The sequence below is a fragment of the Maylandia zebra genome, linkage group LG17 (assembly GCF_041146795.1).
Source record: "Maylandia zebra isolate NMK-2024a linkage group LG17, Mzebra_GT3a, whole genome shotgun sequence".
In the NCBI taxonomy this organism is placed as follows: domain Eukaryota; kingdom Metazoa; phylum Chordata; class Actinopteri; order Cichliformes; family Cichlidae; genus Maylandia; species Maylandia zebra.
The window spans coordinates 18,412,454-18,434,087 of NC_135183.1; the positions used below are offsets into that span (position 1 = coordinate 18,412,454).

A 21,634-nucleotide genomic window follows, 5' to 3' on the forward strand; every position below is an offset into this window, starting at 1 on the left:
CTTCGTTAGTTTTCTTGAAGACGTTTCGACTCTCATCCGAGAAGCTTCTTCAGTTCCAAGAGCAAATGGTGGAGAGTCCCAGATTTGGAGCCCTATGCTAGTGTCCCCCATTTTCTATCATTACTTTATTAAGGATTAGGTGCAAGAGTTGTTAAGTGTGGATAATTAAATAATAGATTAATGCAATAGCAAATTGTGCCTTGCTCTCAGGTGAACAGCAAGTGGAGAGTGATAGATGAGATGAGGAGATGGAAGAAGGAAGAGAGGCAAAATGTGATTCCCAGGCAGAGCCTAGTTTATTTCTCGCAGTTCTTTTTAACCTGTTGCCTTACGGTTCCAAGCGCTGTCACCAATCTTTGCATTTTAGTATCATCTCATGAGCTACCATCTCTCCTATGGGGACTTTTTTAATGTCTACAGTCCCAGATCAACACAGCTCTGCTGGCTCTGTGGCCCAATATAACTTGCTATCATTTATGAGGGATATATTTGTTCTTCGATTCTTATCAAATCTTTACAGCAGTTTAAATCCGATCCGTCTTTGCAAACACCGGAATGCCCCGGACTCTTCCTGTTAAGTATCATCTTGCTGCTCCGTGGTTTACTGGAACTCCCGCCCGCTGTCGTCTGGGGTAGTTTAAAAGCAACTCAACCCGCCCATCTCCTCTCACTTCCTCCGCAGCAGTCGGTGCTCCTGTGGACTCCACAAACAGAACTGTTTTCTTCAAAAGTGTTCTTCCCTCTCAAGCTGCAAATATGGCTCAGATCAACACCTGCCTTAAACGCACCTTCATCATCTTCAACATCTTCTTCGCGGTGAGTTGAGCTTCATTTTCAAACAGCAGCTAAAACGTGTTTGGTCCCAGCAGTAATTTAAAGTGCGCAGTGCCGGGTTGTTGTGCCAAAAACGTTTCCGTGTGTTTTTTATGTGTAATATCGTTACGTATGTTGCTAAATAGACTTCGGTGAACAGGTATTGCAAAGGGGTTAAATACACAATTTAAAAAAATTACCTGTTTCTCAATTATCTTTGTAGCTGTGTTATTGTACTTAATTATAATCAATCAGCTTTCTTTTGTCCACGTAAAATATGTTTACAGAACTATTTTTGTATTTGTTGCGATTTCAGCTGTCCTCTTGGCCAGAATACTCTTAAAAGAGACATTTTTAAAGCAAACAAGTTTTTTTTTTTAAACTGCATAAATAAAGGATACATAAAAGTCACTGCCAAAAAGTGATTGTGCTTCTACCTTGTTACAGGAATGTTGTTTGTTGGTCAAGATGACTTGATATAATTCATGAGGGATATATTTGACATATGTTTCACATATTGTAGATCAACAAGTTATTTATAGCAGTTTAAATACAACCAATCAGTTTTTGGCAAATGCCAGAAATCAGTTTTTGGCAGACAATCACTTTTTGGCACAACACCGTCACATCTCACAACATAAGCTTCGAAGGCGTCACTGTTTCACTTGGGGTTGGTGGTTGGTGGACTTTGTTTTACTGGTTCCAGTTCTGTTTAGTTCTGTTACTTTAGTCTTTATTTGTTTGGAAGTAGGCCAGCTGATCGTTAGCTAGGCTGTGGTTACCTGTATTTCAAAATAGCTGCTCATATTCGAGTAATTCTAAGCTATGACCTAGTTTCCTGTTTTTCTGGGCGGTTTTTAAGCTTTGTGAATTCTTTGGTTTTTATCTTTTTGTTCATGTCGCTGTATTACAACACATCTGTGGAATGCACTGGATGACTTGATCCAAACAGATTGTACATACCTGTTCATACCTGCACAAAGAATGAACCCAAGCCCGAGGCTGAACCTGAACCTCAGCACAACAGTGATTCATAAATAAATCAAAAATAATGAATCGGTGTCTTTTTATTCATCAAATAATCAATAATTTAATGCTGTACTTAGACTTTTGAAAAGCTAAACTGCTGAACTGCTGTTCTAACTGCAGTTTTATTGTCTAAAGTTTTGGTTCACAGCTGTTTCGGTTGTCGTGGTCCATAAAGTTCTAACCAATCAGTTTTATTTTGTATTTAGATTGTTGGCGGCGTCATCATCAGCCTCGCTCTGCTGGCTCAGTTCTCCACCAGCATTCAAGAAGGAGGAAATGTGAGAACAAAGCTGTTGAAACACAGGTTTAACTCATGGGTGTGACTCTGAAGCCATATCTGACTTTTATTTACTGCTTTTGGCCGTAGCTGGAGGGTCGGGACAGTGGTCTGTTCAGCCTCTATATCATGGGCGCCATCATCATGGTGCTGGCTATCCTGGGAGCCTATGGAGCCCACAAAGAGAGCAGAGTTGCCCTGATTGTGGTGAGTACAAAGATTACCTGATCTTCTGGGATACTCTAACTTCAAAATAAAAACTCCAAATGTCGACTTACTGCTGGAGCCTTAGGTGGGCATCGGAAGTACTGTAACTTTTGATACTTCAGCCCTTAATTTTTAAGCCCCAAAGACTGCTGTTTGTACCCAATATGACCCCAAGGAGTAACTAACACACACACAGATCACTGTTTCAGAAAGTGTCCCCCTGTGAGTATAGACTTGCTGTGCAGAGCACACTGGAGCTGAAAGCATGTTCTGGAGGCACTGCTGTTAAAGTGCAAAACTGCTTTTAGGTAAAATGAGAACAGTTGAAAAGCTTGAAGTAGATCACATGCACAGTTGTGAAAGAATAAAAATTACTTCCTTTTTACATGTTACAAAATTAACCATCTTAGAAATATTCTATGATTTAACCTGGAGAGTCAAATGATCTTTTTTCTTCTTCCTCACAGTGAAACTGGTCAGGGTTGAGAAATGTCAGTAATCCCCAAATACATCAGATTAAGTGTTTTCATGTTCTTCCCCACAGTTCCTGGTGTGTATGGTCCTTGGATGTCTGGTGATGTTCAAATATGCAGTCCCGGTTGCCATCATGCGTCCACAGGTAAAGGCCCACCTGTCACTGCTTTGGAGTCTAATGATAGGAAATGTAAATACAGGCACTCCTTTATTTATGCTGTGAACATGATGAAGCTAAATTCACCAGTAAACACAATTAAAAGCCATCAAATTTCCAATAATTCATTTATTGGCAGTTGTTGTGTTGCGTAGTTTCAGAAAGTAGAGCATTTTCAGAGTGCTTTCCATGCAAAAATTCCCCATATGTTGTGCCAAATAGATAAAAATTTGATGCAAAGGGGTTGATAGAACTGAACACTAAGCTTGCCCCCAGCCCTAAAGAGATTCACCAGTGTCTGGTACATGTAAAGAGGTTTACATGAGCTGACAGCAGCAGAGAAGTTTAATCAGGTATTCGGTTTTCATTTTTATTGTACATGGTTTTATTGTACCTGGTATATGTAGCTAAGGTGGAAGGTTGTTAAAATAAACATATATTTAATGACAGTGTTTAACTTCAGTAAAATACTGTAGGTGATAACCTAACTAACAACTTCATCAGTTGAAAGTGTAAGAGTTCACTGTGGCTAAAGACATAGTGGAATTTCAGCTTCCTCTGAAAAAGTTGAAATAACCACATTTTCACAGCCTGCAACCGCATGAGTGTCTGGTTGCCACATCAGCTCTACAGAGTGTTTAGCTTTGTTTTTCAAGGAAAAGTACTTGCAAACAACAGCAGTGACAAATAACATCGTTTAATAATCCAAATGTCAACATAGTTTTTAGTGAAATTACTATAAATGAGGCCTAAAAGTGACGTAAAGCTGAGTTTCATCAGTTTAATCCTCTCAAGCTTTGGAGGGTTTTCATCTTATTTAAACTGTTCCTTAAAGAATTTAATAAGGTCTAAACTGTAATATTAAAATATTTCAGTTATTACTTCAATTCTTTTTGCACAAATATCTCTGCTGGAAACCCTTTTAGTCACTTTATGTATCAAAATAATCACCAAGATAAATAATCACTGGCTAAAAAAAATGGTAGAACAACGTTATTTTCAAAAAGTGATATCTAATATGGATGACGATTTTGTTTGCAGATTGAAGGTATAATGGAGAACAAGTTTCGGATGTTTCTGCCTTTGGATGAAAACTCAAGGGATATGAAGAACATGGCTGACAACATCCAGAAAATTGTGAGATATTCAGCTCTGCCTTGTGTTTTATACTTCATGTACTTTGTGGATTTCTCTTTTGTTCAATTTAATGTTTTATTCTTACATCCAAACCAGCTGAGTTCCATTAAAGGCTGGGTTGGGATTTCCATGAAACTAAAACTTAATGGTACCCTTCAATGCCAAAATTGTGAAAATGCTAGTAGGGTTGTTGAGAAGGGAAAACAATCCAAATCGTGAATACTAAATGGTACTAAAATTAAAAAAATAACAGCAACACAACCAACTTGGTGAAGCTGACAACCCGGTGTTTCTGAGGAATTTTGTCAGGTCAGCATTTTTAAGCTGAAGTATTAGATTAGATTAGATTAGATTAGATAGAACTTTATTAATCCCTCGGGTGGGTTCCTCTGGGAAATTCGATTTCCAAAAAAGCACAGCACCGACAGAAGTTACAGAGTTATACACACACACATATATATAAATACAGAGACAATATAAATAAAATATACGAAGGGGATAAATAGAATAAATAGGAATAAAAATAAAAATACAAGTGAATTGCACATTTCAAGTATTGAGTCTATTGCACCGTTGACTATTTACAAAGGTATTGCACAGTGAGGTGAAGAGGCACTACAGCTTAGTTGTTCCCTCCTTTGTCCTCCTGTTTCCCCTCCCTCTCCCCTCCAGAGAGGAGTTAAACAGTTTGATGGCGTGTGGGACAAAGGAGTTTTTAAGTCTGTTAGTTCTTGTCTTGGGGAGAAGCAACCTGTCACTGAACAGACTCTTCTGGTTGTTAATGGCCGTGTGCAGAGGATGCCCAGCATTGTCCATAATGTCCATCAGTTTCTTTAATGTCCTTTTCTCTGCCACTGTCACCAGAGTGTCCAGCTTCATGCCGACCACAGAGCTAGCCCTCCTGATCAGTTTCTCCAGCCTGGATGAGTCCTTCTTTGCTGTGCTGCTCCCCCAGCACACCACAGCATAGAAAAGTACTCCAGCAACCACCGACTGGTAAAACATCCTCAGGAGCTTCCTGCAGATGTTAAAAGACCTCAGCCTCCTGAGGAAGTACAGTCGGCTTTGGGCTTTTTTATACAGGTGCTCTGTGTTGCATGACCAGTCCAGTTTATTGTCCACCCACAGCCCGAGGTACTTGTACTTGTTGACCACCTCCACCTCCTCCCCCTCTATCTGAACCGGCAGTGGACCTTCTCTGGACCTCCCGAAGTCCACAACCAGTTCCTTAGTCTTTGAGGTGTTGAGTTGAAGGTGGTTTGTGTGACTCCATGCGACAAAGTTCCTCACCAGACTTCTGTACTCCTCTTCCTGATCATCCCAGATACACCCCATGATGGCTGTGTCGTCTGCAAACTTCTGAATGTGGCATAATTCAGAGTTGTAGCAGAAGTCAGAGGTGTACAGGGTGAAGAGAAGAGGGGACAGCACAGTTCCCTGTGGGGCTCCTGTGCTGCTGACCACTGTGTCAGACGTGATGTCCTTCAGCCTGACGTACTGTGGTCTGTCGGTGAGGTAGTCGGAGATCCAAGCCACCAGGCAGGGGTCCACCTCCATCCTGTTCAGTTTTTCTTGAAGCATACAGGGCCGGATGGTATTAAAGGCACTGGAAAAGTCAAGAAACAGGATCCTGACCGTGCCTTTTCCCCCATCCAGGTGTGAGTGGGCTCTGTGTAGGAGGTACAGGATGGCATCCTCCACTCCGGCACCCGCCTTGTATGCAAACTGTAGTGGGTCCTGGGCATGTTGTACCTGTGGTCGGAGGAGGTTGAGGAAGAGCCGCTCTAGAGTCTTCATAAGATGTGACGTCAGTGCCACCGGTCGGAAGTCATTCAGCTCATTGGGCCGGTTCTTTTTGGGGACCGGGACGATGCAGGATGTCTTCCATAGGGCGGGCACTCTCCCCAGTCGCAGACTGAGGTTGAAGACTCGTTGTAGCGGCTATTAAACATTAGCATTAGCTTTAACTACTTTAGCTATTAGCAGTTAGCCGCATTAGCTATCTATTAGGTTATCGTTAAGGTAGTGTGTAGAAGTGATGGCAAATAATAAAAGGTTATCGTTTGACTGTGGGGCATTGTCATCAGTCAGGACTGCCAATCCTGTTCTCCATCTCATCTGTGCCAGTCAACAATAACCCTCCTGTTTCTTCTGGGGTTTTTTAGTTTCACTCCTGTGGTCTGTTCAGTTTTGATAGATAAATAGTGTTAATTTAATAGCAAAGCATAATTATAAAGTTTTTTTTCCTATATTGAAGCAAAAGGAAGTAAAGTAAGTACCAGCAACCAGAAACTGTGACAGCCTAACATACCAGCTCTGTTTGATAAGGAGTCAAAGAGTCAGAAGTGTTTGAACATTTATTTAAAACATAAAATAAGAACTGTGTCCTTTCATTCTGTCATTTTGTCCTCATGTTGTGTATTTTCTTGAGTATCAGTATCGAGCCTGAAATTCTTTTTACGTGACAGTGTTACTCATGAAGACACCGTGCAGCCACGCACTAACTGCCAAGTATGAAAAGTCATGGTTGGTTGCTTTGACAAAAGAGCTTCCTCTTGCTCGCTACATTCAGATTGCAGCCGTTGACTTTCCAGCTCACAAACATTTGTTGTCAGACCTGTTTTTCCATTCCCGTAATTCCACACAGGGCATCCGGTTGAGTTTAGGCTGCTTATTGGCTGTCAGATGCATTCTCAAAGAGAAGTGCAAATCAAGATATGCAAAGTGAAGAGCCAGGAAATGCTTTTACCAAGACAGTAAACTGTGTTCCTTTATTTTACTGTCCTGTTTTTATATTTAAAAAAAAAAAAAAAAAAAAAAAAAAAAAAGCAAGCAACACATGAAATGGTGTAACTGAATCTTTAAACTTTTTACACTAGTAGGACTATGATTGTCACGTCTGCAGTGAGGTGAGGTTGAAAGTAGGACCCCAGATGCAGGCAGCTTCTGATGTGAGCGAGCTTTATTGACATGGTAGGTAAAACAGACAGGAATGTAACAGGCATGAAACAAAACCTAAGAATAACCTAAACTGGTAAAAACTAACAGAAACAGCAACGCAGGGAAATACACAGAATGACGGATGGCTGTTACACAGACGAACCAGCAACTAACAGAGGCAGACACAAGGATAACAAGAGAATGAGACACAGAAGGAGGACACAGCTGGGAGTAATCGGACATGACTAGACAGAGGAAACAAAACTAAACACACTGACATGAGACACGGACCTTCACAACAAAACAGGAAATACATAGACTGAACTTAGAGGTATAATATAACACAGAACCAAAACGTAGGAATAAACAAAGATACAGTGGGGCAAAAAAGTATTTAGTCAGCCACCGATTGTGCAAGTTCCCCCACTTAAAATGATGACAGAGGTCAGTAATTTGCACCAGAGGTACACTTCAACTGTGAGAGACAGAATGTGGAAGAAAAAAAAAAATCCATGAATTCACATGGTAGGATTTGTAAAGAATTTATTCGTAAATCAGGGTGGAAAATAAGTATTTGGTCACCTCAAACAAGGAAAATCTCTGGCTCTCACAGACCTGTAACGTCCTCTGTAAGAAGCTTTTCTGTCCCCCACCCATTACCTGTATGAATGGCACCTGTTTGAACTCATCATCTGTATAAAAGACACCTGTCCACAGCCTCAAACAGTCAGACTCCAAACTCCGCCATGGCCAAGACCAAAGAGCTTTCGAAGGACACCAGGAAAAGTATTGTAGACCTGCACCAGACTGGGAAGAGTGAATCTACAATAGGCAAGCAGCTTGGTGTGAAAAAATCAACTGTGGGAGCAATCATCAGAAAATGGAAGACATACAAGACCACTGATAATCTCCCTCGATCTGGGGCTCCACGCAAGATCTCATCCCGTGGGGTCAAAATGATCATGAGAACGGTGAGCAAAGATCCCAGAACCACACGGGGGGACCTGGTGAATGACCTGCAGAGAGCTGGGACCAAAGTAACAAGGGTCACCATCAGTAACACACTACAACGGCAGGGAATCACATCCCGCAGTGCCAGACGTGTTCCGCTGCTGAAGCCAGTGCATGTCCAGGTCCGTCTGAAGTTTGCCAGAGAGCACATGGATGATACAGCAGAGGATTGGGAGAATGTCATGTGGTCAGATGAAACCAAAGTTGAACTTTTTGGTATAAACTCAACTCGTCGTGTTTGGAGGAAGAAGAATACTGAGTTGCATCCCAAGAACACCATACCTACTGTGAAGCATGGGGGTGGAAACATCATGCTATGGGGCTGTTTTTCTGCCAAGGGGACAGGACGACTGATCCGTGTTAAGGACAGAATGAATGGGGCCATGTATCGTGAGATTCTGAGCCAAAACCTCCTTCCATCAGTGAGAACTTTGAAGATGAAACGAGGCTGGGTCTTCCAACATGACAATGATCCAAAACACACCGCCCGGGCAACAAAGGAGTGGCTCCGTAAGAAGCATTTGAAAGTCCTGGAGTGGCCTAGCCAGTCTCCAGACCTCAACCCCACAGAAAATCTGTGGCGGGAGTTGAAAGTCCGTGTTGCTCGGCGACAGCCCCAAAACATCACTGCTCTCAAGAAGATCTGCATGGAGGAATGGGCCAAAATACCAGCTACTGTGTGTGCAAACCTGGTAAAGACCTATAGTAAACGTTTGACCTCTGTTATTGCCAACAAAGGTTATGTTACAAAGTATTGAGTTGTATTTTTGTTATTGACCAAATACTTATTTTCCACCCTGATTTACGAATAAATTCTTTACAAATCCTACCATGTGGATTCATGGATTTTTTTTTTTTTTTTTTTTTTTTTTTTTTTCCCACATTCTGTCTCTCACAGTTGAAGTGTACCTCTGGTGCAAATTACTGACCTCTGTCATCATTTTAAGTGGGGGAACTTGCACAAATTGGTGGCTGACTAAATACTTTTTTGCCCCACTGTACATCATGAAATCAAAGATTAACCATACAAAACAGAAAACACTGGGTCACAGACCCAGGACCGTGACAATGATATGTGTATCTGACTTCCCTTTAGAATCAAAACCATAGCTCTACTTTGAATCTCGGTAAAAAGCAGAAGTTTCAACTTCCTCTCTTGCGGCACAATGTAAATCAGAGGTGCCAAACATATTTTTGCATTGAGGTCAACATACAGCAAGCTTTGGTCTGAAGAAACTATCCTTTCTGTCAGTGTAAAGAAGTTTAATGACACATTTCATCTCTGTCTCACTGTAAGATGTGCGGTTTCATGAACGCATCTCGACTGGTTATAGATTTATATATTTTCTGTTTTAACTGAGATTTCTGTAGATGCTGAAAAATATGAACGACCACGGAGGAGACAATTAAAAGTCCAGAATTTCTGCCCCCTTCACTTTTTCCAGAGCTGTCCAACAGACCAGATTACATAGACTGGATTATATGGGTTGTATAGATTACAGTTAATCATAACAGCAGGAGATGGAAATGTCCTGGACAGTGTCTTTTAACACTCTCTCACACTTTTAAAAGAATCGTTCTCCATCTCATCTGTGCCAGTCAACTATAACCCTCCTGTTTCTTCTGGTTTATTTTAGTTTCACTGCTGTGGTCTGTTCAGCTACAAAGACTGGAACAACATTCCTGAATCCTGTAAATGCAACCTGGAGGAGGAGGAAGAGGGCAAGTGTCAGACTGTTGGCTACAGAGTGAGTATCAACACACACAGCTTCACTTCTATTAAATGTAACTCGGTTAGTCATATCTTTTAATTTTTCTATCTTTCCAGTCTTTAATGGAGAGATCAACATCCATCTACACCCAAGTGAGTGACTCGGCTTTATTTTGAAAAATGTTTCTTGATTTCATCAGCTGATTTACAGAAACTATAACCCTAACTTTATTTTTTGTCTGTGTTTAGACCTGCTTCCCCATAATAATGCACTACTTCCTGCTGGGTTTTGACATCGTACTCGGAGTCTTCTTCACTCTGGCTATTCTGGCAGTGAGTATTGTTAGCTATTTAAAGACAAGGTTTCCACAGAGTAAATGTCCTGTTTCAGTTACTAATGGCAGCACTCAAAAAAAAAAATCTGATTCAATATCATTTTTTAAGAAAGTAGTTTAATATAGCAGTAAAGTATTCAGAGTAGTGGATGGGGATTTTTTTAGATTTTAAATATGGTGAAATTGCAGGATGTGGTTTGTCTAAAGTGGTTTGATCTTTAGGTAAGACTTATGATGCATTATATAGGGCGACCGTGTCTCAGGGGGTTGGGAATCGCATCTGTAACCGGAAGGTCGCCGGTTCGATCCCTGGGCTCTCTGTCCTGGTCGTTGTGTCCTTGGACAAGACACTTTACCCTACTTGCCTACTGGTGTTGGCCAGAGGGGCCGATGGCGCAATATGGCAGCCTCGCTTCTGTCAGTCTGCCCGAGGGCAGCTGTGGCTACAACTGTAGCTCCCTCCACCAGTGTGTGAATGTTAGAGTGAATGAATAGTGGTATTGTAAAGTGCTTTGGGTGCCTTGAAAAGCGCTATATAAATCCAATCCATTATTATTTACCATGTGATCTGTAATGATCCTTTAAAACTGAAAAAACAAATGGCCAGTCATTTAGCTTTTGTCTTGATGGGGAGTGTCACGTTTACATCAGTCACTGTTATTTTTGATTTACAAAATAATAACCGAAACTGTTTCTCTTTAAAAATGATCATGAAGTCCTAAAATCATGTTTCAAATACTTGAAAATGCCACATGCTCCAGAAGATCAGCATTTGATCTGTGACAATAAAAAGAAACATTTCTGTGATGAAATTTCAGTCAAAACTATTTTTTAGTTTAAGTGAGTTCAGTAAAATGTTCTCAGTTCGGTTTCATTCTAACCAAATACACCTGGAATTCCTGTTCCTGAGGTGGCCGCTCATAGTAAACATGGAAAAGTTTCAAATAATGAGGTCATTGCGTGTATAATACATCTAGTTGTTCAGTTTTTGGTAGCACTTTATAACACAACCTGCAAATACGGCTCAAGTACCCTGTACTTGCATGCAATTTGCAGGCAACAAGTCAGGTTTTGCAGGAAACAATGAGGCAAGTACACAGTAAGTACTCTGTACTTTCTGGAATGCGAGTCATATTATGGAGTCACCTGAAAGATACGCGAAACAATAAAACACTGTAGGACCCATGACTAAGCCACAAGTAGCCTATAATCATGTGTACCAATCCAGGTCTTTGCAGGAAACAATAAAATAATAACATAAAATATTGTATCATTATCTCAGGCAGAGAAGCCAAACCAAGTTGTTCATCAAAGCTTCTGTTTGAAGAACGAGTGGGTGGGGAGCCAATCAAATAAAAGCAACGAGAAACCAGAAGGAAATGTTTGTGTTAGTTGGAGAATGAACTTTCACCAAGTCCCAGAAAAAGATAAATATGATTATTTTGATATAAAAATAGAATTGTTTCATTGTGTGTGCGCGCGCACGTGTTGATTGATTGATTGATTGATAATACTTTATTCATCCCGAGGGAAATTGGGTTAAGGCTGCCAGCCGTGCCAGCGCCATAAATCTAAATCTGATATTTCTCAGAGCCAGAATCTATTTTAGCTGAAAATCTTGACTCTGAGTTCAGTTCTCATTTCTCTTTAAATTCGAGACCTTTTCCTTTCTACAGTCTCGAAGTTCTTGCTCGTACAGAATGATCTGATTTTTTTGTATTATTGTTGGGCCTTTAGCTGACAACATGAAACACCCTGAGGAGACTGTTGTTGTGATTTGGTGCTATATAAAGAAAACTGAGTTGAATTTCCATGTTATCAATTTAAGATTTTTAAGCCTGCAGAGCAGCTGATTTTTAACTCTCCTTTCTGTGTCCCCTGCAGCTGCTCGGCACAATTCTGTCCTCGGCAATGATCCACCAGATGCGTTACCCCAACAGACCCCCCATCCTGCTCACAGTTCCCACTGTCCTCTCCACATCGCCACCAAAATACGAGGAGCTGTACAACCCTCCACCATATTAGACACAGAAAGATGCACTGTTCCTTTATTGCTGGCTTTGCGTGGAAGTTCCAGGAGTCCTGTTAGTTTTGTTTTTCTTGAATTTTAACGTGAGTTTGAGGTTTGTGTCCAAAGTGCCTTACAGCTCTGTAAGGAGTTCTGACTTGTTCCTTTAAGATCAGTGAAAACCCGAAAAATGCCACAGCTTTTCTGATACATAAACATTGTTCTTATGCTACTGTTTATTTATCTTAGTTGTTCTTGCTTTGAAGTTAAGAAATGTTTTCAGTTTTCCAAGATTTGACTTGTGGCTTTCATTTAGAATCAACTTTTATCAGAAATCATTATTTTTGTCACATGTTAAGAATGCAGAAGTTCATGTTCATTACATACAAAAGATAAGGGATGTGAAAGTGAAGCTCAAATCTCTCCAAAAGAGAACTGGTGTAGCCAGGACTACTAAAAATTAAAAGTTTAATTATTTGAATTCAAAGTTTACATTTTGAGTTTTAAATGTGTTTTCTATATATATTTCCAACACTTTTATCTTATTTTTATTTTTTAAAGTCCCGCTAAACTTTTAGAACTTTTATAAAAATGTTTTAAGGAAAAAAAGCTCCTCCCATTTTTAAGAAAAGAAATGAGGGTTATGCAGTCAGTGGCATTCAAGCATGGACTCAAAAGAAAACTCACACATGCCAACAACTCATTTTAGCCTGAAGTCGCCTTGAAAAAAGCTGCAGCAATCATTTTGGTTTTTTTCGTAAAGCAATTTTTTTTTTTTTTAAACAATGTGGACTCATTTATCTTACTCCACTCAGTGTTTTTGTACACACACACACACACACACACACACACACACACACACACACACATAAATAAATAAATAAATAAATAAAACAGCATTTTAAATATTTAGAAAGAGAATTTTTTTTATTCTACATTTTCTTGTGGGTCTCTTGTTTTTGTCATGTTTGATTTTTCTGATGTAAACATCAATGACTTTCAAAAATAAAAGAGCACCACAGACACCCCTGGTTTTCACAGACACTCAGCTCTTTCCACACCATTACTGCATTTAATTATTAATCATAAATAATAATTAATCATCGCTGGCTCTTTCTCCCAAAGTGTGTTTTTGTCCTGTCTCTGCTTGTCTTAAAGCCCAACCGGTTGTTCAGATGGTTGCCCCTCCCTGAGCCTGCTTCTGCCCGAGGTTTCTTCCTGTTAAAAGGTTAAAGGTTTTTACTTCCCACTGTCACCGAGTGCTTGTTCATAGGAGGTCATCTGATTGTTGGGGCTTTCTCTGTATTATTGTAAGGTCTCCAGCTTAGAATATAAAGTGCCTTGAGATGACAGTTTTTGTGATTAATTGTCTGTCATTCAGTGACAGAAACATGCAAATATCGAGACAGAAGACGAGCTACAAACAGAAGTAGAGTTCACAGTCATTTCTATTTCTTTCTGGCTGCTTAAGCTCATGTGTAGATAGATTTCCATGTAAGTATCCAGAGGCCTGTTATGATGTCTGAGCCATGACTTCATCAAATTGATAAATCTTTTAGGTCTAACATTTTGATGGTTAACAGTCACTCTTTACACAGCCTGAGGAACAAAAAGGAAATAAGCTTTAAATGTGTGTCCTTTCTTAACCACTCTCATTGAATATCTTTGTACTGCAGGCAGTTGGCCACCAGAGAGCACTGTTTAACAAGTGCCCAGCTGACTCTTACGAGAAGAGGGAAGTGTGCATGTCAAACTGCTCAGAGCTCCAAGCCCTGGCCTGAAATTTCCTGCTCTTTCAGAGGGAAAGGGGCACTCCCTGAGCGGGGGACTGTGATAGGTCAAGCTGTCTCCTTAAGCCTTATTTAGACCTATCTCAGTCCGCAAGATAGGACAGTTGATGCAGTCGAGCCAGAACAAGAAAATGACAAAAATATTCAGACAATACGAGATCCGAATGATCTAGCCACCATACAGAGAGAATGTATACTGTCTCACATGCTCCTTCAGCTGCTTCAGCCTTACTGCAAAAACGCCGAAGGGGAATAAATTTCCAGCTTGTCAGGGCAGATTTCAAACTCTCCGGGAAACCTTCAACCCTCAGCTGCTGTGGCCACAGATGCAGAAAAGGGAAGAGGAACCACAACTTCCCGAAGCCACTGGAAGACCTCAAAGGCTTTTAGTTCAGTCCAGAATCAGAACCATTTCAGCCTTAGAGGACAGATCACCATGACAGAAGAACAATCACTGATCAAGTTGTTAACGTCTAACCCAGACAGCTCAGATTCCATAAGTGACAGGCTGTTTAGGACTGTAAACTTATAACAACATTTATAAAAAGTATCATTCTCTGAACAAGTCTCTGAACTGTACATGTTAGGAAATTGTTGAATGTAATCCCCAAACAGGTAAATTTTTAGTCACATTAGATTCACAGAGAGCAGGTAACTTTCTTCTAAGCGCACTCAGGTATTGCTAACATTGGTGCCCCACCACTATCCCTCAACTCAAAGGTGTAGTCTTCATGTGAACTTTAGGCTAGCAGGCTAGCAGCCAGTGTTGGGGAGTAACGGAATACATGTACCGCCGTTACGTATTTAAAATACAAAATATGAATAACTGTATTCCGTTACAGTTACCGTTTAAAAAGGTGGTATTCAGAATATAGTTACTTTGTTGAAATAAATGGATTACACTGCGGTACTTTCATGTTCCATTTTGTCGCGGGTCAGGACCATTTGGATTTTGTTTGACAGCTATGTTCTGTTGTTCCAGGCGGCAGCGCTACGGTTGCCATGGTTACAGGGCGACGCTCGCTCTCTCTCTCTCTGCGACTGTGTGTTTCCTGGGTGAGAGCGCCTTTTCGTTGTTGTTGTTGTTGTTGTGCTAAGCTAACAGGCAGAATGCTACAAGCATAGCTCTAAAGAATGTAGCATCATGGGCAGTGTAGTCCGTGTTGCAGGGAGAATGGACTGGTGTTGTGCCAAAAAGTGATTGTCTGCCAAAAACTGATTTCCGGTATTTGCCAAAAACTGATTGCTCGTATTTAAACTGCTATAAGTAACTTGTTGGCCTATAATATGTGAAACATATGTCAAATGCATCCCTCATGGATGACACAAAGTCATATTGAGCCACAAACAACATTCGTGTAACAAGGTAGAAGCCGCAATCAGTTTTTGGCAGCGACTTTTATAGAACCTTTATTTATGCAGTTAAAAAAAAATCTCATTAACATTAAAAATGTATTTTGTAAGAGTAAGACAGCAGAAATGGCAGCAAATATTACAATAGTTCTGTAAAAATATTGTAAGTGGGGAAAAAGGACCGGATTGGTTATAATGTGAGTACAATAACACAGAGTTATAAAGATACTTGAAAAAACAGATAATCTTTTAATTCTATATATAACCCCTTTGTAAACGCTGTTCACCGAAGTCTATTTACCAACATACGTAAAGATATTACACATAAAAAATACACGGAAACATTGGAAATCACTTTTTGGCAGGCAATCACTTTTTGGCACAACACTGCCATACACGTTATGGGTCTGTGAGCGCGAGGAGGGAGAGAGAAAAAGGGGAGTGGAAAGGTTGGAGTTGTCATCGAGGAAAAATGGGAGCTGGAAGCATGTAAATATAATAATAACCACTTCAGCCAAGAAGAGTGTCTCACGAGCCCAGTTGTAAGTAAGCTATTAAGACTCGACTGTACACCCAACCCGTTCTCACTCCCAAAGCGTAACATTTTACGCTAGGTGACAAATCGTCACCATATTACGTTTTCGGCTACCCACCACGTTCCTAAATGACGACCTCGGAAAAAGAGGAAATATGAGAACCGTCTGGACTGAACCTACACATGTTCGCTCTTTTTCTTCAAATCGCTTAGAAACACGCTATTTAACATCATTAAAGTCCTGGTTAAGGTCAGGAATAAGGTTATGGTCAGGGCTAGGGATAAGGTTAGGTTTAGGGCTGGAATACAGGGCTGGACCGTGTTCGTGTTTTCCTCCGAAAACAATAAGTTCCGTTGGAGCAGCCTTTCAACGCCTCTCTCTGTCTCTCGCAAGAAAAGTTGACCCCCCCAACAAAGTAAAGCTATTTTTCGGCTACGAGCCGACAGGGACCCCGCCTTATTAGTCAGAGGTCCCTTTACTACAGTTCGGAGTCGCGGACCTTCAGTAATAGTAATAAATCACACAGCAATAGCACATTCACGTTGTTGTAAAAAGCATGATAATATATTAAGTAATCCAAAGTATTCAGAATACGTTACTGTCATTGAGTAACGTAACGGAATACGTTACAGAATACATTTTGGGGCATGTATTCTGTATTCTGTAATGGAATACATTTTAAAAGTAACCTTCCCAACACTGCTAGCAGCATAAACATCCACGACTGTAGCGCTAAAAACTGCAACAGTTTTCACTTTACTGACCTTATTCCATGTTAACCACCAGAATAGCTGACATTTTACCTATAGTGTATGTCATTTCTACTCCTATTTTTTTTCAATTATTGCTTTTTTTGTTTGTTTGTTTGTTTGTTTGTTTGTTTGTTTTTACAAAAGATTCAGTGTCAGTGAGGGATCAAAGAAAATCTCCAAATGATAAGTGAGAAAACCATTTAGGTGGTGTATCACAGGATCTCCAAGTAACTCTACAGGTTCTGAGTTTCCATAAAACCAAGAAAAATATTCATCCATTTTCTGTGTGGCAGACTTGCTGTAACTGCGTGGCTTTGTTCAGTAATAAACAGTTCTCGTGTACAGTAATGCATGCATGTGATTTCCTGAAAATTGAGATGGCAGGAAGTGGTTTTCTGCTCAATAGTGAAAGTATTTAGAGTTCAAACTTCATTTTACAGAAATGGAGCTCAAGGAGGGAAAGAAGGTAATTGTTATTGTGCATTTATATGGTGTAAGAATAATCATAAACAATTGTTTTTGAATGAAAAGATGTGCCTCAATTCTGAACATCTTTGTACCTGTAGCACATTTGGTACACACGCTTGTGACATAACATACACAGGAGCATGGTGGAGGAAAATAAACGTGGAGTCTGCTGTTTCTCCGTGGACTGCAAGAGAAAATAAGGATCTGCTCATTTATGAGAATTGTCAGCTTGGTTTATTACACTCTAGACTCCTGTCTGCAGTGTGTATGTGTGTGTTACTTCCTGTTCTAGGTGTGAAGTTTTTGTCTTTCAGTGTTGCCGGGTTCTCTCAGATGCACTGAAAATGAGGGATCTGCATCAAGAGGATTACAGAGCAGAGTATCCAGGATCCAGCTGTCTATCTATAAAGAGTGACTGGTCCAAAGCTCAGCCTCCAGTGTTCAACACTGAACCTAGACCCTCAGACACTAAGTAAGAGATACTTTCTGTCTGTAGATCAAACTGAAGATAATTCATTTCATAGGAAGACAAAACTAAATGCTGTTTAATTGTGTCAGATTAACCCACTTTCTGATTTTTAACCTTTTTCTATTGAACAAACAAAGTCATTCAAACCTACTGATGCTCTTTACTATATCCAACTGCTTTCTAATGTGTTTACCCACCAAAGACCATGAAGTCATCTCCCTGAAAAGAACTGGTCACAATATAATGGCAAAAGCTGAACTTTAGATAAACAGATGCTGATGTTAGAAGTACACACTGCTCACTGCTCAATAAAAGTAACACTTGGAAAACACATTAGATCTCAATAGGGAAAGAATGATGCTGGATATCTACAGTATACTGTTATGGACTGGGTAATATGTTAGGAATGAAACATTGTTTGATGGAAATGGAAATGATCAACATACAGAGGGCTGAATTCAAAGACACCCTGAAATTTAAAGTGAAATGTTTTGTGGCAGGCTTGTTTATTTCACCAAAATGTCATTGCTGCAACTAAAACTGGTACTAAATAGTTTATGTGGCTCCCATGTGCTTCATGCAGGCCAAATACCAACGTAAGGGCATGCTCCTAATGAGATGATGTATGTTGTCATTGAGAATCTGGTCCCAGATTTAGACTGGGGCATCACTAAGCTCCTGGACAGTCTGAGGTGCAACCTGGTGATCCAAGATGAACCAAAACATAATGTCTGTCAGGCGTTGTATGGAGGCGAGGAAGAAGGAACCCAAACGCAGGACTGGCAGGTAGGTGAGGTTTATTATAAGGAGTGGGTGAAGGGGCACTGACTGGCTGGACAACTGAATGGCGGACTGAACTGAGGGAACACACGGGAAGGACAACATAACATCAATGACATGACAGTGAACGAGTAGAAACAGAGGGCTTAAATACACAGACTGATGAGGATGATAATGAGAGACCGGTGAGTACACAGCTGAACATAATCTGGCTAATGACACAAGACGAGCTGACACAGGAAAAGGCAAAGCTGAGGCTGGACCAGGCGAAGCTGAGGCTGGACCAGGCGAAGCAGAAGCCGAGGCCGGACCAGGCGAAGCTGAAGCTGAGGCTGAGGCTGGACCAGGCGAGGCAGCGGCTGAGTCTGATGCCGGACCAGGCGAGGCAGCGGCTGAGTCTGATGCCGGACCAGGCGGCGCGGAAGCCTCTGGCTGGAGACAGGCAGGGCCAGTAGGCGCGGAAGCCTCTGGCTGAGGAGCGGCCGGGCCAGCGGGTGCAGGAACCCCTGGCTGAAGAGCGGCCGGGCCAGCGGGTGCGGAAACCCCTGGCTGAAGAGCGGCCGGGCCAGCGGGTGCGGAAACCCCTGGCTGAAGAGCGGCCGGGCCAGCGGGTGCGGAAACCCCTGGCTGAAGAGCGGCCGGGCCAGCGGGTGCGGAAACCCCTGGCTGAAGAGCGGCCGGGCCAGCGGGTGCGGAAACCCCTGGCTGAAGAGCGGCCGGGCCAGCGGGTGCGGAAACCCCTGGCTGAGGAGCAGGAGAGCTCACAGCTGGCTCGGGGTGCTGTGGCTGCAGGTCCGGGAACTGAACGGGATGGTGGACGGGCGACTGGGAGACAGGAGGCGACTGGACTACAGACTGAACAGGAGCAGACTGGACTGACTGGACAGGGGCAGAATGGACTACAAACTGGACAGGAGCAGACTGGACTACAGACTGGACAGGAGCAGACTGGACTGACTGGACTACAGACTGGACTGACTGGACTACAGACTGGACAGGAGCAGACTGGAGGGCAGGAGGAGACTGAACCACAGGGGACTGGAGGGCAGGTGAGTGAACTGCCTGGACTGAGGAGACTAACGGATAAACAGAGGTCGGTGAGGCTAATGGCTGAGCTGAGGTTGGTACAGCTGATGGCTGAGCTATAGACTGAGCTAATGATGTCATGGTTCGTTGTGTGGCAGGCAGGAGAAGGACCCAAGATGCAGATTCACAGACACGGGGATAAACTCAAAAAACACAGCTTTATTGCTGGCCACGAGAAGCAATACAAAATAAACTAAAACTGGGAAAACTAAAGCATGAGATGTACAAGGAACCGAACCACGGGGAGAATAACACACAACATGAGGGAGAACGCGACGCCGAACAGAGGGAGACGCAGACAGAAATACACAGAGGGTTAACGAGGAAAGTGGGAACACATGGGGAACACAGGTGACACTGATAATCATAACGAGACAGGGCGGGGTGAACTGAACATGACATGTACAGGCGTGAGAGTCACAAAGTAAACAGGAAGTGCACAGAGGTTCAGACAGGAGGAGAGAGAGCACGGGGAAAACACAGACATAACGGGCTGGGGAAACATGAAACAACCACAAAGGGAGACGAGGGCTCATAAATACACAGAGGGCACACAGGGGGGGAGAGAGAGCACGGGGAGAACTTAGACATAATGGGCAGGGGAAACATGGAATAAAACATAAGGAGAGACGAGGGCTCACAGATACACAGAGGGGCACACAGGGGGTAAAAGCCATGAAGGGAAAACACTTAGGGAACAACACAACAGGGCAACTCAGAAAACATGGCCTAAATAAGGAACAAAATACAAACATACAAGAAAACTAAGAACACTGGGCCAACATGGCCCAGGACCATGACAAATGAGGGAGATAAAGCTACAGCCTGGGCTAGTAAAGCTGGTGCCTGAGCAGGGGACACTTCAGCCAGCCTAACCAGGGATAAAGCTAGTGCGTGAAAGGCTGGATCAGGTGGTGGATGAAGTGGTGGGCTGATGAGTAAGCAGGCTAGCTCTTCCGAGCCTCTGGAGCATGAGGGCACTGGCTGGAGAGCCTCAGCTAGGCCTCTGGGATGGTCAGGTTGGATTCGGGCTGCCCTCAGCCTGGGTGCTGGGACAGGCACGGGAGGTGGCTGGACACCAGTCACCCCCACCTGAGAAACAGAAGCGGGTGTGGAGGTAGACTGGGTCGCAGCTGCCCTCCTCCTGGGAGCTGGCACTGGTGTGGGTGTAGACTGGGCCCTAGCCATCAGAGGAGGTGAAACGGCTGAAGGGGAAGGCCGAATCTGGGCCGCCGTGCTGGTGGGAAATGGCTGAGTAACGGGTGTGGAAATAGTGACGGTGTGTGTGTTACTGGCAGGTTAATTGGGGATTGTTCTGGTTTTTCTGCCACCACTATTTACAGTCTTTGGAGCAGAGCAGAAAAACTCTTCCCAGTCCACGTCCTCGTCTAGGAGGGAGACTCCCCATGAATCAGAAGTGAGTCTATTGTGCGTTTTAAGTGAATAATCAGATGGCGAGTGCGAAAAACAGTCACTGGAGCTCACCATCGGGAGTGGCTGAAAGTAGTCCGTTTTATGGCGGCGTGTGCGCCGCTTTCTCCGGGAAGAGGAAGCGGCCGGGGTAAACAGCAGAGCCTCTGGTGCGGTAGCCTCCGTTGAGCCGAGGTGTGAGGCGTAGCCGCTGTGCCGTGGCGATGGTGGAGGTCCGGCGAATGAGGCGGCGGGTGTGTGAGCGAGGAGCGAAGTGGCGAGAGAGGGAGCGGCCGAAGCACGGCGTGAAACGCCCACACTCCGCGGCAGATGCTCCGGTGCATGGGAGGTAGCAGGTGGGTGGGTGAACGCGGTGTCTCCAAGGCCCGCCCAGAGCCAAGCGAGTACCCTGGAAGACGTGCTCTCGCTCCACGAAAAGCCGCTGTCTCTCCTTGAGCTTTTCCGCCCACAAGGAGAGCGCTACCTCCTGCCGCTCGTAGAGGTCCGAGTCCGCTGGGTTCCAATTGTGTCTTCGTGGCACGGGTCGTGTCATTCTGTCAGGCGTTGTGTGGAGGCGAGGAAGAAAGAACCCAAACGCAGGACTGGCAGGTAGGTGAGGTTTATTATAAGGAGTGGGTGAACGGACACTGACTGGCTGGACAACTGAATGGCGGACTAAACTGAGGGAACACACGGGAAGGACAACATAACATCAATGACACGACAGTGAACGAGTAGAAACAGAGGGCTTAAATACACAGACTGATGAGGATGATAATGAGAGACCGGTGAGTACACAGCTGAACATAATCTGGCTAATGACACAAGATGAGCAGGAAAAGCAGGAAGTGAGCACATGGAAGTGGCAAAATAAACTGAACATGAACAAAA

General features: G+C 42.8%; 1 protein-coding gene across 1 annotated transcript; it reads left to right on the plus strand.

Annotated features, from left to right (window-relative positions):
• Positions 1-656: 656 nt before the first annotated feature.
• On the plus strand, positions 657-13,124 carry LOC101472384 (tetraspanin-8). The gene is made up of 9 exons (XM_004564847.4): positions 657-816; positions 2,049-2,120; positions 2,210-2,326; positions 2,871-2,945; positions 3,999-4,094; positions 9,683-9,793; positions 9,874-9,909; positions 10,006-10,089; positions 11,976-13,124. Exons 1-9 carry the CDS (start codon positions 757-759, stop codon positions 12,114-12,116), a joined length of 792 nt encoding a protein of 263 aa, XP_004564904.1. The 5' UTR covers positions 657-756; the 3' UTR covers positions 12,117-13,124.
• The last annotated feature ends 8,510 nt before the right edge of the window (positions 13,125-21,634 follow it).

Bases quoted from the DNA above. Each gene is read 5' to 3' on its own strand.
- LOC101472384 (XM_004564847.4), top strand. From the start codon at position 757: ATGGCTCAGATCAACACCTGCCTTAAACGCACCTTCATCATCTTCAAC. The intron at 2,121-2,209 runs GTGAGAACAAAG...TTTTGGCCGTAG, and splicing joins GCATTCAAGAAGGAGGAAAT to CTGGAGGGTCGGGACAGTGG. The intron at 4,095-9,682 runs GTGAGATATTCA...GGTTTATTTTAG, and splicing joins CTGACAACATCCAGAAAATT to TTTCACTGCTGTGGTCTGTT.